Source organism: Eptesicus fuscus, chromosome 6 (assembly GCF_027574615.1).
Source record: "Eptesicus fuscus isolate TK198812 chromosome 6, DD_ASM_mEF_20220401, whole genome shotgun sequence".
NCBI lineage: Eukaryota > Metazoa > Chordata > Mammalia > Chiroptera > Vespertilionidae > Eptesicus > Eptesicus fuscus.
Window position 1 is genome coordinate 77720940 of NC_072478.1, and position 16321 is coordinate 77737260.

The 16321-nt window shown below is 40.9% G+C and overlaps 1 protein-coding gene across 2 annotated transcripts in view; it reads right to left on the reverse strand.

The window, feature by feature from the left end:
• FAM13B (family with sequence similarity 13 member B) overlaps positions 1-16321 on the reverse strand; it is a 68821-nt gene that overhangs the window by 40714 nt on the left and 11786 nt on the right. For both annotated transcript variants that reach the window (XM_028147930.2, XM_008141869.3), the window contains exons 2-6: positions 12383-12549; positions 10476-10667; positions 9625-9837; positions 2654-2831; positions 2212-2353 (exon numbers count right to left, since the gene is read on the reverse strand). In XM_028147930.2, coding sequence (XP_028003731.1) covers positions 2212-2353; positions 2654-2831; positions 9625-9837; positions 10476-10632 — 690 coding nt within the window. In that variant the 5' untranslated portion in view covers positions 10633-10667; positions 12383-12549. The remainder of the gene's footprint in view (positions 1-2211; positions 2354-2653; positions 2832-9624; positions 9838-10475; positions 10668-12382; positions 12550-16321) is intronic.

Genomic DNA, 16321 nt, shown 5'->3' on the forward strand with positions numbered 1-16321 from the left:
TAATAAAAAGCTAACATACAAATCGACCAAAGGGCAGAACGACCAGTCGCTATGGCATGCACTGACCATCAGGAGAAGACGATCAATGCAGAAGCTGCCCCCTGGTGGTCAGTGCGCTCCCACGGGGGGGGGGGGGGGGGGGGGGCGGTGCTGCTCAGCCAGAAGCTGGGCTCGTGGCTGGTGAGTGCAGTGGTGGTGGCAGGAGCCTCTCCCACCTCTGCAGCAGTACTAAGAATGTCTGAGGGCTCCCGGACTGCGAGAGGGCACAGGCCGAGCTGAGGGACCTCCTCCTACCCACCCCCCCCCCAGGGCATAATTTTCGTGCACCAGGCCTCTAGTAATAAAAAATAGTGTGACCATATAATTTATCATCTAATCCTGGATACATTAATAAAAAGAAAAATAATAAAATAAAATAAACTTGAATACATTTGAAAGTGAAAAGAGAAACTACTAATAATTACACCAGAAAGCAGATATAAACAGGACTATTCTGAGAAAAATTGGATGTACAGACACCTTTTAAGTGGGCACTGGCACTATAAGTCAAATATAATATCTTATATATTCATACAATAGGAAAGTACACAGATATTTTAAAAAAAAACAAAGTATATGTTCTCTATATTCCAATAGAAAAGATCTCCAAGGTATACTGTTATCTGGTTCAAAAAAAACAAAAAACCAACAAGGTGCAGAATAGTGTGTATGGTATGCTACTTTCCTGTTAAAAAAAACTGCAAAAAAAATATTTACTTTTATTTGCATGAAGAAACTGGGAAAATACATTTTAAAAAATGAGGGAAAGGAGTGAGTATGGGTTAGAGAAATATATTTTACTGTATATTTTACTTCATTTTTTTAACCAAGTGGACAATTATTCATTAAAAAAATATATATAGCAGCCCCAACCCACACCCAAATAACTTAATAAAGGCTTGCTTGACAAATAATTTCACTGAAATGCAAAAGAAAAATTTCCACATAGAATTAAATAATAAATTATAAATCTAAGTCTGGATTAATGTGACTTTAAAATAAATTACAATTACTCAGCATCAATATTCTTATTTCATAAAGGAGAAAGATATTTGTACAATCTCAACCAAGGCATAGCAGTAACCACAAAATATAAGGTAGCCTGAGAAACAGATTTTAATGTTCAAGTTACAAACAAGAGTAAAAAAATTACCTGCAACCTAAACTTACTCTAATGCTTCTCATTAATGACAATGATTGCACTGCTATAATGAGTTGCTACTTTAACCAAGAAAAACTTTATTTGCTTAAGAGTTTGCATGAACTTTGTATTGAATCTTTCTCTCTACCTTCTACTTCTCACCCTCTGCCTACATTCCTCTATGCTAGCAGTTTCTTTGCAAAGACAAACACACACACACACACACACACACACACACACACACACACACACACACAACCACTATTCTTACAAAATACACAAAGCTTAAGTTAACAGAAGAAAAAACACAAAGAAAAAATAAACATAAAAAATCTCTACCATATATTCTGGTTTCAATGCCTTTCCCGTATTACCCAAATTGAGAACAAGTTGTTCAGAAAAAAATATCACATTCAGCTATTACTTAGATGCAGATGATTCCATATAATAAACAAGAGCATGTCTTCCAATTTAGTCCTTAAAAATTCCACCAGCCCTAACCGGACTGGCTCAGTGGATAGAGCGTCGGCCTGCGGACTCAAGGGTCCCAGGTTCGATTCCGGTCAAGGGCATGTACCTTGGTTGCGGGCACATACCCAGTAGGGAGTGTGTAGGAGGCAGCTGATCGATGTTTCTCTTTCATTGATGTTTCTAACTCTCTATCCCTCTCCCTTACTCTCTGTAAAAAAATCAATAAAATAAAAAAATTCCACCAAAGTTTGTACCAAGCCTTTGAGAGCAATTATTTTTTTAAAAATTCTTCCTCCAGCCGAAACCGGTTTGGCTCAGTGGATAGAGCGTCGGCCTGCGGACTGAAAGGTCCCAGGTTCGATTCCGGTCAAGGGCATGTACCTTGGTTGCGGGCACATCCCCAGTAGGGGTTGTGCAAGAGGCAGCTGATCGATGTTTCTCTATCATCGACGTTTCTAACTCTCTATCCCTCTCTCTTTCTCTCTGTAAAAAATCAATAAAATATATATAAATAAAAAAAAAAATTCTTCCTCCAAGTAGAATACTTAAAATATTCTTACCTGTTCAGTAATTGAACTCAAATCATTAGATGAAAAGTCTTCCTCTTCATTTTCAAAAAACTCATAGTAATTTTCCAGAAGTCCAGCCATTATCCTGCTCATTATTTCTTGCTCTTTCAGATCTTCCACATCTGTGTAAATGCTAAGAATAAAAGTCCAAATTGAATTGAGAGTTCTTAAATCAATCACAGGTAAAGTCAGAAGACAACCAATGAATCATTTTATAATCTTGAGCAATGTCATCATTCTGGGCTTCAGTTTTCCCATCTGTAAAGCCTACCTAATTTGTACCCTGTTCAAAGAATGCTAGGAAGATTAACCAGATCTAGTATAAAAATAATGGTTCATCAAGCAACCTATGATCCTTGGGAGACAGCATAATGATTCTATTCCACAAACTCAGGGTTTTTTTTAATTAAACAAAAATGATGAAAAAACTTACTGGAAGACATCTGGACCAAAGACAGCAGCCAAAGAGTTTGCAGACCAAATTTCTTCATGATGTGATGCTACATTGGCTAAAAATCTACACAGAAACTTTAACAAACTGTAATTAACAGATGGAAGCTGTTGCAAGAGGAACCTCAACTTTCTTCCAAATTCATCTTCGTTATTATAATCTATAAAACATAATGACAGGTGTTTTTAATGAAGCAAAAGCAAAGCTCAAACATTGTGCCAGGTTCACATTACTCCACCCACATCACCTTTTTTCTGTTAACAATTCAAAACCTCTTCACTTCCTCTATTAGAGGCCAAATGCCCTCAGGGTTTGCATTTCACTTATTAAGTGGAAAAGAGGAGTGGAGAAGGAACTCAACTCCTCAATTGCTGGAGGATGTTTTCCTCTTCTATTACTCACTGGCCCCAAGTCTCTAATTTTTTTTTTTTTTTTTAAATTCTCATAATATTGTCTCTTGCATGACTGTACCTGTATTTCCCAAACTAGTGTCAACTATAAGTCAAAATACACTGGCCAATACCAGTCAAGTACTAGTGAATACTAGTCAAGGACTAGTGAGCAAAGAGAAGCAATTTAACCCTAGCTGGTTTGGCTCAGTGGATAGAGTGTCAGCCTTCGGAATGAAGGGTTCCAGGTTCGATTTCGGTCAAGGGCACACGCCCAGATTGCAGGCATGTGCACATAGGAGGCAGTCAATCAATGATTTATCTAGCACGCGCGCTCTCTCTCTCTCTCTCTCTCTCTCCTTTTCTTTCTGAAATCAATAAAAATATTTTTATTTTATAAAAAGAGAGAAGCAATCTAACCTGATAATAATGTCATACTTTTCGACTTGAACGAATGGGAAAACAAAGGAGTGACTTTCTTCTCCCTTGACATCCCAAAATGAACAATTAACAACTTTGGCAACACTGATAGAACTAAATAAAAAGGAATTCCATTTCTCATGTGTTTTTCTCCTCTAAGCTGGTGTTGGTTTCTGTTATGCAAGTGAATTTTCAACTAACAGAAGTAGGCCATTTTTATCATGTCAAACATGCCAGGGTTGTGGGCTTGTTGCCTGATGTGGGGCGTGCAAGAAGCAGCTGATCAATGGTTCTCTCTCATCATTAATGTTTCTGTCTCTCTCTCCCTCTCCCTTACTCTATGAAGTCAATAAAAATACATATTTTTTAAAGTAAGTACAAATAAACCCAATTTTTAAAAATATTTTTCTTCAGGTTAAAATTAATTTTAAAATTCTTGGCTGAAAAACTCTTTTTTTTTTTTTTTTTAAATATATTTTATTGATTTTTCACAGAGAGGAAGAGAGAGGGATAGAGAGCTAGAAACATCGATGAGAGAGAAACATCGATCAGCTGCCTCCCGCACACCCCCCACCGGGGATGTGCCCGCAACCAAGGCACATGCCCCCGACCGGAATCGAACCCGGGACCCCTGAGTCCGCAGGCCGACGCCCTATCCACTGAGCCAAACCGGTTTCGGCTGAAAAACTCTTAATAGGTTACGATCATGATACTGACCATCTGTGAAAAATAACACATGTCTAAGAAGTTTATCAGAAAGGGCTATAGTCACATAAGTTTTACTTAAAATTTAAAATGTAACCAATAACAATTCTATATTTTGTAATATTATCACTGCCCCCATTCAAACACACAGGTACTTTGATTTTATAATTGGATGGAACAGTCCCTGGATTAATGTTTTTTAAACAACCAGGCTTTATTGGTAGAAAATTTTAACCTAAGCATTTAGCAGAAAAGGATTATTTAGAAAATCACGTATATCAATTCAAAAAATACATGCAAGTAATATTATTAATATGATGGCTATAGCAACACTGACAAATTCTACCTAACATCCTCTCTATTTTTGTAACACTTGTCATCTAACATACCCATATATTTATTTGGTTTACCATCTATTTTCCTCTCTCTCCCTTCATGACCTTTAGAATTTTAGCTCTCTGATAACAGACATTTTTATTCTGTTTTGTTCACTGCTGCATTCCCAGAATTTATAACAGTGCCTAGCATATAGCAGGTGTTCAATAAACGGAATAATTACACAATCACAGAAAAAAGATGCTCAACTACTAAAACATTTGATTGGGTGGCAAGAATGTAGGCAATACTGTTTTTACACAGTATTGAAATAACAATCATGTTGCTCTTCTTTTGTCTGTGTACGTTTTTACTACACACCAATATTTATACCTGTCAGGCTTCTTCTCAAGTTTTCAAATAAGGCAGAGAAGCATTTTTTTATCTATACCTATATCTACACACACACACAAATTATGCACCTGCTTAAATTTATTTCCTTTTGAGTCTACTTCCTACACATATATCAGGGTGAGGAACCTTTTTCAGGCCAAGGGCCATTTGAATATTTATAATATCATTCTTGGGCTATACAAAATTATAAACTTAAAAATTAGCCTGCTATATTTGGTCAAACATTTAATTAACTCACTCCTAGTACCTTGGCAGAGCCAGACCAAATGATTTCATGGGCCGAACATTTCCCATCCCTGGTATATATCAAAGAAGTATCCCTCGATTAGCAATTCTATCAGGCATCATTCACAAAACTGAGAACTGTATTTTCTATCAAAACATAATGTATAAGTAGTTGGACAAACCGTCACGGTCTAAACCTGTGGCTGACAAAATTTGAAAATCAAAAATCAATAGAATGGTTGTCATAACTTGGGAGAAAGAGGCGCTAGAGTAGAGGCTGCCAAATATATATGACATACATATATATACACATATACACCCATATATACATATATATGTACATACACTTTTTTTTTTTTTTAAAGAATGCCCTGGCGCCCTGCTGGTATGGCTCAGTGGATAGAGTGTCGGCCTGCAGACTGAAGGGTCCCGGGTTCGATTCCGGTCAAGGTCATGTACCATAGTTGCGTGCACATCCCCAGTTAGGGGTGTGCAGGAGACAACTGATCGATGTTTCTCTCTCATTGATATTTCTAACTCTCTACCCCTCTCCCTTCCTCTCTGTAAAAAAATCAATAAAATATATATTTTTTTTAAAAGAAGAAGAATGCCCTGGCCAGCATGGTTCAGTGGTTGAGCATCAACTTATGAATCAGGAGGGATTGGTTCAATTCCCAGTCAGGGCACATGCCTGGGCTGTAGGCTTTATCCCTAGTGTGGGGCATGCAGGAAGCAGCCAATCAATGATTCTCGCTTATCATTGATGTTTCTCTCTCTCCCTTCTCCTTTCCTCTCTGAAATAAAAAAATATATTTTTAAATGGTCAAAAGATAAACAAAATAGATTTTATTACAACAGAAATGCCAGTATCACCTCAAGTACTGCCATACCTATCTGCAAACCTATTAAAGAAATGGAAGTGTATGTGGTTGCATGTGTATGCATATACACACATGCTAATGGTTATGTAAATAGGGAATGGAGGGGAATGGTAGATTTCTCATACTGTAACACTGAAAGACTTATTGGCCACAAGCATTTTTGCACACCTTAAATTCCTTCAAAATTAGAAGTATATTGTAATTCCATGAATAATAGATAACATAGTACATCCCGGTGCACAAAATTCGTGCATGGAGGCGGGGGCCAGCGGGGGTGTCCCTCAGCCCGGCGTGCACCCTCTCGCAATCTGAGACCCCTCAGGTAGGGTACCTAGGCCTGGCCAGCGATCAGGGCCTATTGGGGCTTTCCTTCCCCCAGCTGCCGGCAGCTGGCCCCACCCCTGCTGCCGCCACTGCTTGCCATCTGTGTGGCACTGCCCCAATCCCCTGCCACCGGTCACCTCCCTCTGTGGGTGTCAGGCATGGGCTGCAATCGCTTGGCCAGCCTGGGCCTCCCTCTGCAGGGCGATTGCTAGCCAGCCCTGCACACCCACCACAGTGTCACTGGCTGGTGGCCTAGGCCTCCTTCTGTGGGGTGATCAATCGCAGGGGCCCCAGATCGATAGCCCGCAGAGGGAGGCCCCGCCCACCTGCCACAGTGCTGCCAGCCAGGTGGCCTGGGCCTCCCTCTGCGGGATGATCGTGGGGCGATGATGGGGCTCCCCAACGAATCGCATCACACCCGCCTTGGCTGGCCTGGCGCCAGGGCATGTCATAGTGTGGTCATCCGGAAGATCATCCAGACGGTCCTTCTGCTGTCCGGTCGTTTGGTTGATTAGCATATTATGCTTTTATTATTATAGATGTTACTGTCATACTTTAAATGAATACCAATTAAAATGACACTCCTAGTGACAAACAGCTTCTGATAGTCTCAATGAGTCAATGACTGTATCACCATTTATGATGGGGTCTCTCTTTTCCGCGTCCAGCACGGAAAGAGAGATGATCCAGTTCTTTGAGTAGAGGGGCTGGGGATTGAGGAAATATGAAAGAGACAAGACACAAAATGGAAGGGAAAAGCTGGGAACCGGGTAGACCGCTGTCCTCTTCTGAGGGAGACAGTGACCCAGAGCCGAGCATGTTTATTTATATCCCAAATACCAGGGGGTTTCACCAAAACTTAAGCTAAAAGGAGCTTGGGTGGGCCCAGGTCCTATTCATTCCCTCATTCCCGGTGCTAGACTGGATTTACATATCAAAGTCCACTCTCCGACACCTGGGCAAAGATAAGAGTCAGTGATAACACATCTGCCTTTTTGGTAAGATGTGTATCCAAGAAGTGGCTTTGCCTGTAGCCTTGGGTTCAGCAGACAATAATTAAAGAATGCCCATGAGCCTTCCCAGGGGGCCCTCTACACCATTAAATTTCATTCCAATTATTCTTTTATAAATTTTCATTCCAGACTGAATATTATCTGATTCTTGAAACTGTAAAGACTTGTCTACAATTCAGCTAAAACAGGAAACATAAAACCCTATCACTATAAAGCAAAAATGGCTCTGAAGTCATAAAAAGAGCTCAGAAAATTCTTAACACATCAGTTTCACCATATTTAATGGATGCAAAATGATCATTAGGTAACTTAATGTAAACACGGGGGAAAACCTACAAAAAAGTGAGGAAATCAATTCTGAAATTAAAAAATTTTCTAAGGTAAATATTTGCTGGGGGGGAAATTAAGTTACACTTTGAAAAAAATGAGACATTATCAATGACACTTCATTTTGAAACATGTTTCTTGATCCAGGTGGCACAATAAAAAAAAAAAATTTAATCAGCTAACCATTCCTGAATATAGCAAGTTCAAAATAAGCCCCATAATCTAGCTGTAAGGAAGAAAACTTACGTAAGAAGGTCGTAAAATATAATTGTAATGAACTTTATACATAAATCAGAGGCATCCAGTAATTTAGTCTCATAAGTGCTAAAGATTTAAGGAATAAAATGGAGAGCTATCCCAAAAGGAAATCCTCCTTTCCTGACTACATACTGCTTATGGATGCACACAAGCTTATTATAAAATGTCCTGCATTGAGAAAGTATTTGTAATTTCTTTTTAAAAATTGTATTTTTCCATCACCTTTTATTGCCTCTATGCCCTCTACCACCTCTATCCATCCCCTGCAATCACCACATTATCATCTGTGTCCCTGAGTTCTCTCTCTCTTTTTCTTTTTTGCTCAATCCCTCCATCCGCCCATCCCTCCCCACACACAAGCAATCTGAGTCTGTCTCGATTTTGCTTGGTAGTTCAGTTTGTTCATTAAATTCCACATGAGTGAAATCATATGGTATTTGTCTTTCTCTGACTGGCTTATTTCACTTAGCATAATGTACTCCAGGTCCATCCATCACAAAGGGTAATATTTTCTTCCTTTTTACAGCAGAATAGTATTCCATTGTGTAAATGTACCACAGCTTTTTTTATCCACTCATCTAGTATTTATAATTTCTTTTGTTTTGTTTTTTGTTTTGTTAATCCTCACCCGAGGATGTTTTTCCATTGATTTTTAGGGAGAGTGGAAGAGAGGGAAAGACAGAAACATCAATGTGAGAGAAACACATCAACTGGTTGCCTCCTGTACGCACCCCGCCCAAGGCCCGAGCCAGGGAGGAGCCTGCAACCAAGGTACATGCCCTTGACTAGAATCAAACCCGGGACCCTTTGGTCCACAGGCCGACGCTCTATCCACTGAGTCAAACCAGCTACGGCTATAATTTCTTAACATCACAGAATTTCTGTAGAAGCTCCAATTCAAAGAAATAAAGAGATTCCATTACACAAAGAGAAAAGCCAGAAAAAAATAATTTAAATATTCAAGAAATATATAATACTATATGCCATCTTTATAAAGTTTCCTGTATAATCAAACATATCACTCATTATGTACACATGAATACCACTTGGCTATAGGAACACAAGAATTTCCTCACTTCTTGGTTCTTTTACCTTTCTGCCTATCACTACCTTTACTTTTCTTGTCCCTATTCCATTCCAGCTGGGCCCTACTTTTAGTCACCACCAAAAAACTCACCCAAAAAGCAAAAAAAAATTTTTTTTATTTAGCTTGGAGCCTGATGTACAATTTGATATTTTCTTTCTTTCAGGCATATTTTAAACCCAGAATCAAAGTTGTCTTCTGGTTTTTGCTAGAAAGTTCTATCAAACCAGGAATAAATATCCTGTAATCACATCACCAGTAAGCTACAACACTGGCTATTATCGGACACTCTGCTACACATATCACCTTAAATATATTTTTTCTTTCTTCTTTCCCTATCCTCTTACTCCTTGTTCTTATCTCCTGCCTTTCCTCCTCTTAAACCAATATCTTAGACCAATTATAAAAAGTAAATGTACCACAGAAATCTGGTAAGTTGCCTTTATTGACTAGACCAAAAAGCCTATGTCCCCAAATGGGCACATAAGAAATGAATCTCAGAACTACTATATTTACTGCTTACACATCAAGATTTCTAAAGGTAAGGACTTTGAAATTAATATTAAATGACGGATTGATAAGAATCAAATTTTGTTACCTTGAGAAAGCTGCATCAAGTGAATATGCAAACTGCCAGGGATAACAGGTTCAGGAAGTTCTTGAAGGAAAAACCTAAGGAGACTAATAGCTGAGGGAACATCTGCTTCCTTAACCAAATCCACTTCTTCTCCACTGTCGTATCTCTGCCGAAGCCACTCCACTGTCTCAGCATTTCCATTGACTTGAAAAAGTCCTTGTTGCTCCAGACCTCCTACATTAGTTCAAGGCAAAATTAAATAAGCTTCAACTTCAATTACTTGATCATATATTCTCCAATCAACTGAAAATATTGAGACTTTTGGAAAGTCATTCTCTTAGCTCCCCTGACTGGGCTAAACACCTTCAAATTATACACCTAGAAACATACTAACTCTGCTATCCTGAGGGATATTCTACTTTATCCCACCCCCTATTTTCTTAATATATTTTTATTGACTTCAGAGAGGAAGGGAGAGGGAGAGATAGAGAAACATCAATGATGAAAGAGAATCATTGATCGACTGTGTCCTACACGCTCCTTAGGGGGGATCAAGCTCCCAACCCAGGCATGTGCCCTAATCTCCTGATTCATAGGTCAAAGCTCAACCACTGAGCCACACCAGTTGGGCTATCCCACCCCGTTATCCATTAAAAATATTCCTAATATTTCCCACACACTAAAATGCTCTACATTGGGCATTTCTGAGTATAAAACACACTAAACTATAAAAAAGAATTTCTATTGTTTTTCCTCATTATATTTTGGACTTTCCATGCTAAAAAAAAAAATTTTTAAAAATCCAAGATCAAAAAGGCTTAAGTTGTGTTTATTAAAACAAAGGCTAGCCCTCAAAGTAAGGAAATGTATACCATGTTCCTCAATATAGTCCACAACGTGGCGGACTATGAATGGAACCTCATTGTCTGGATGTCCTCCCTGCTGCAGCTCATCAAGTGGAATTCCAAATATTTTGTTAGCAAGAACGGAGTTGCAGTTACTCAAGGAAGGGGAGGAGCTCTTCCTCATATCTTTTTTGCAGCCAGAAATCAAAGCTGTCTTTTCTGCCAAATGAAAAACAACAAAAAAGACTATAATGATTAACAGGTGGCAATATGACTAAATACATTGAAGAAAAAGGCTTTACACTTCAGTGTATTCTCATCCATTAAATATGTTTCAGTTATCAGGCCCACGCTAGTATGTTCTACAAATAAAGTTCAATATAATCACCTAAGCATTTTCTCTACTATCCAGGGTTAGATCTAAATACTAGCACTTGCATATTTATCAAACAATGGCAAAGTTGATCATTAAACTTAGCAAAGGACATTAATGTCCTAAAGAAGAATTAAAGGGCAAATCTGGCTCAAAGACGACCTTTACTGACCAAGGTAAGTCTTAATGACACAGGTAAGAAGCCAAACCCAATTATGTCTGGACTCTGTTATATGAAATTCATGTAATCCCTCCATTCATAAGCACCCAAATATAAGAGAATCACGTTTACAAGTGATTCTTTTACAAAAATCACTTTTATAAATAATGGGCTAATAAAAACAAGATTAACCAGTTCTTATTTCTACATGACAGAGCAGCCATAATATGTCTTTATAAACAAAGGAAATTTTTCAGTTCTAGACATCAACCTTCAATGAGAATATTATAAATCCTGTTTCATAATTACTCAAAAAATCTGCACAGAACTAAGTTATTAGTCTTAACTTTGTAATTGTGATCAGTAAAGAGGCAGTGGAGAAAAAATGTTTCTAATATCTAAAGCATCAAAAACCAATCCCAAGAAAAGTTCATTTTCTAAAAGAAACATATTACCATATGTGGGAAAGGAGTATTTTTAAAAGAAAGAAGGGGGATAAATGGTGATGGATGGAGACTTGACTTGAGGTAGTGAACACACAATACAGTGTACAGATGATGTGTTGTGAACTGTGCATCTGAAACCTGTACAATTTGGTTAACTAGTGTCACCCCAATAAGTTCAACAAAAAGGAAAAAAAAAAGAGAGAAAAACTTCTTCAAAAGTTGATAATGAACAAAATGATACAAACTGGGCTTTTTTCATCACCCCAGAGAAACAACTCCTTCTGCACTACAAGAGAATGATAACAAAGCAAAAAAATTTAATCTGTTCAATATTCTGAATTTTTTAAAATATATTTATTTATTTATTTCAGAGGAAAGAAGAGATAGAAACATCAATGATGACAGAGAATCATTGATCGACTGCTCCTGCACACCCCCTACTGGGGATCGAGCCTGCAATCTGGGCAGGAACCTTGACCTCCTGGTTCACAGGTTGATGCTCAAACACTGAGCCACACCGGCCAAATGATATTCTGAAGTTTTTACCAAAATCAAGTCCTTATATACAGTGTGTCCCTCCAAAATGTATATACACTTTAACAGCTGATAGCTTAATTTTGAAAATAAAATATCATTTAATAGACACTGCCTTTATAATTATTTAAAGTGTGTACATACATTTTTGGGGGGACACCCTATAGATGTACCCACTGGATCAAGAAAGTGTCACAACATGACTAGGAAATGAATCCATCCAACATATAAGAACAGTAGACATTAACTTAGGGACAGCAAAATGCCATAAATTTAAATAGTTTTAGACACATAAGATCCATTCTTCAACATATCTGGTACCAGCTAATGACTACAAAAACCTCAAATTAATAATCAAATAGCAGTAATAATAGGTAAACTCCAAAATCTCTGTGGATAATTACCATTTTGAAAAACTTACCTTTGAGTACTTAAACACCTAAGTTTAAAAAACGAATTCTGCACCAGCTACCCTCACTGAGCAAGCATTCTTTTGTCATTTATGGCTGTTTGAGATTATGGCAGAAGATCAGCCTGTAGTTCCTCATTGAAGAAACGCAGAACTCGATCAGTACTTCAGCAATTAATCTAGAAGAAAAAAACAATTCTTTTAATTTCCTACAACATCTTTAACTGTGAGAAGAGACTAGAATAAGCAGTGAGGTTCGTTTAGGAAGGTTCCTATACTGAAAGGCATTCTTCTGCCTAAAAAATCTATCTGTGACCTATTTAGAGGCAAAATCTTGCACAAAGTTTAAAAGTATGATAGCTAACCAGGGTAAGAACCTTTCTGCTAAAAATAAATAAAGGAACTGCACAGGAGAATCTTTGGCAGCACACATTTTCAGAGATTATGCTGTTCAAATAATTCATTTTCCTCAATGGACCCACATTTGCATAGACACCCCACCCAGTTCCATTCCATCCATATATACTTAGAACAAAACATGGAAACATTTTCAGATCAAAGAATGAAAGATAATTTTAAGCTTGGAACTTCACTTTCGTACTTTATTCTTTTCTTTGTATACAACAAACATTTTGTTAGCAAGAACTAGTTATCTGAGCTTTCTGATTTGGAGAGGTAATAGCACATGTTGGACAAGAGCAGTTAACAGAACCATAAGGGCATGCACTCAAATATCAACTCCACCATTCTGTAGATGTGAGCCTGAACAACTTCCATGTCCCTAAGCCTAGGTTTCCTTATATAAAATAATACATAGAGAATCAGTTTCCATTCTCTTCTTTGAATAATATTAAAAGACTATAAAACAGGCTGGAGAGAGAGAGGAAGAAGGGAAAAACCTGTTTGGCAATGTTTAATCACCTGTGAATCCTCGTAATCTATTTTAAAATCTTTTAATAAGCTCAATAAACTACATTGAAGCATTCTGCTTAAGAAACGCTCAGGGTTCAGGTAAGCAGAAAAGCAGAAGAGTATTATCATTCAGTGCAGTTTTGAGGGGAAGGAAAACCACATTCCCACAAATCTTTTTATATATATACTAGAGGCCTGGTGCACGAAAATTCATGCACTGGGGGGGGGGGGGGGTCCCTCAGCCCGGCCTGTGCCCACTTGCAATATGGGACCACTCGGGGAATGTCCACCTGCCAGCTTAGGCCCACTCCCTTGGGGATCAAGCCTAAGCTGGCAGTCAGATATCCCTCTGGCAGTGCTGGAGCCCTTGGGTGATGTCTGACTCCCTGCAGGGAGTGGGCCTAAGCCGCAGTCAGACATCCTTAGCGCTGCCAAGGAGGCAGGAGAGGCTCCCGCCACCGCCACTGTGGTCACAGCCCTCAGCCTTCTTGTGGCTGAGCAGCGCTCCCCCTGTGGGAGCACACTGACCACCAGGGGGCAGCTCCTGCATTGAGCGTATGCCCTCTGGTGGTCAGTGCACATCATAGCAACTGGTCGTTCCACCTTTAGGGTCAATTTGCATATTACCCTTTTATTATATATATATTTTTTTGACTTCAGAGAGGAAAGGAGAAGGAAAGATAGAAACATCAATGGAGAAGAATCATAAACTGGCTGCCTCCTCCTACACACCCCACACTGGGGATCAAGCCTGAAACCCGGGCATATGCCCCAACTGGGGATCAAACCATGACTTCATGGTTCATAGGTCGACGCTCAACCACTAAGCAACACCAGCCGGGCTCACAACTAATCTTTAGTAGATGATTACTTCCAAAACACCCTGAAATTCCTGCTAAAACATGTAGTCTATTCATCTGAAAAAACAACTTCGAAGTTACAATCATCCCTCCCTCAATACCTACGGGGAATTTGTTATTCCTCCTCAGATATGAAATCTGAAGATGCTCAAGTTCTGTATATAAAACGAGAGGCCCGGTGCACGAAATTTGTGCACAGGTGCGGACCCTAGGCCAGGCTGGCGATCAAAGCGCGAGTGTCTGGCGTGGAAGGGCAGGTCCCAGTTGACCTCTGGGCCCTGGGCAACACCTGGGCCACTGAACCCCGCACGCCCCCCTCTGCCTGAGTCACAGCGCCCGAGTCCCCACGCAGAGATGCAGTGAGCGCTACCAGATGCCGCAGGCCAGGGCGCAACGTAGGCCTCTGGGCCTCCCGGTGGTGCTTCACAGAAGCCGGCGGGCAGCACACTCTCTCCCAGCCAGCCTCGGACTCTGGTTCCTGCGCGAACCCATGGGGAGCACAACCGGCCCCTGCGGTCCCAGTGACTACGGCCCGGGTCACCCGGAAGAGGCCACGTAGGTGCGGGGCAGGCTCCTCACGGGTGCCCAGCACCTGAGCGTGGGGATTCCTGAAGCATGAGTCCTGGCGTTCCTGGGGAGGGTAGCAGGGGAAGTGAGAGCGAGCTCGGCCGACACCCCGCATTTTCACTGCACCTCCGTCCCTGTCACCCCGCCCCCAGGTAGCCAGCAAGGCCCCTCCCACCCTCCACCCCGGCCCAGGCTCCGCGGGAGGTTGGTCACCGCCACCCACCCCCAGTTCCCCGACCCAGCCCGGGGCCCGGTCCCAATCAGCAATCAGGGCCTGCCGGCCACTGGTCACCTTCTGCAGGGCAATCAGTCAGGGCTGGGGCCCCTGCCCGGCTCCCTCAGCACCTGGGAGCCAGGCGGTAGCCCCGCCCCCACCCCTGCCACTGGTCACTGTCTGCAGGGCAATCAGTGGGGCGAAGGGCCCCCACTCACACCCACCTTGGCCTGGTACCACCCACTCACCTGCTCCACCATCCTGCTGCAGTCCCGCTCTCATAGGGGCCCATTGGGGCCAGCAGCGCCTCCACTGCCACCCGCTGCCAGCGCCGCATGCCGACACCCATCATGTTCCACGCCACCCCCTGGTGGTCAGCGCATGTCATAGCAATCGGTCGAACTCCCGGTCAAACAATTTCACATTAGGCTTTTAATATATAGGCTAATAATACAGTATTTGCATATAACCTATGTACATCGTCCCTATACTTTAAATCATCTCTAGCATATAATACGTAATATAATGTAAATACTATGTATATAGTATATTATACTAGAAGCCCAGTGCACGAAATCGTGCACACGTAGGGTCCCTAAGCCTAGCCTGTGATCAGGGCCATCTTCTGCCCACTTGCCAGTCCCCAGTCCCACCCCGCTGCCACCCCCCAGTTCACCGTGGTTCCCCGATCGCAGCATGGCTCTGGTTCCCCAGAGCCTGCGGGCCGGGGGGAGAGACCAAGAGGTCAGCCATTCCGCCCACTCGCCAGTCCTGCCCTGCCACCACTCACCTCGGTTCGCCGTGGTTCCCCGTTGGCCAAGCTGCGATCGCAGCCTGTGGGCCGGAGGGGAGGGACCGAGAGGTGGTCAATGTACCTCAATGCGACTGGTCGCATGGTCGTTCTGGTCGTTACGCTTATGGTCGCTGGCCTTTTATTATATAGGATTGTTTAGGGAATAATGACAAGGAAAAAAGCCTGTACATATTCAGTACCAACCATGATAGGCCTAACTATATATAGTAGTACATGCAGCAACAAAAAAGCTTTTTTTCTCCTAAATACTTTCCATCCACATCTGGGTTTAATGCATGAATGAGGGACCCACAGATACAGAGGGTCAATTATATTTAAGATCCTTTAAAGAAGTTAACTTCAGGGACAAGATGTTTAATGAACTTAAAATTCAGGTTGATACCATCATGGCACAAAGAAAAAGGGGATTTGCTTGATGTACAATAAATGAAGACTCATTGGAAGAGTCTGTCAGAAGCAAATTATATATAATCACTAAAATGGCTACTCTAATTTAGTGTCCTTAGTGAAATCAGGAACCAGTTATCTCATCCTGTGTTCTCTACTACTCCCAGCCTCTAACTAAACAATCTGAAAAGCATCTT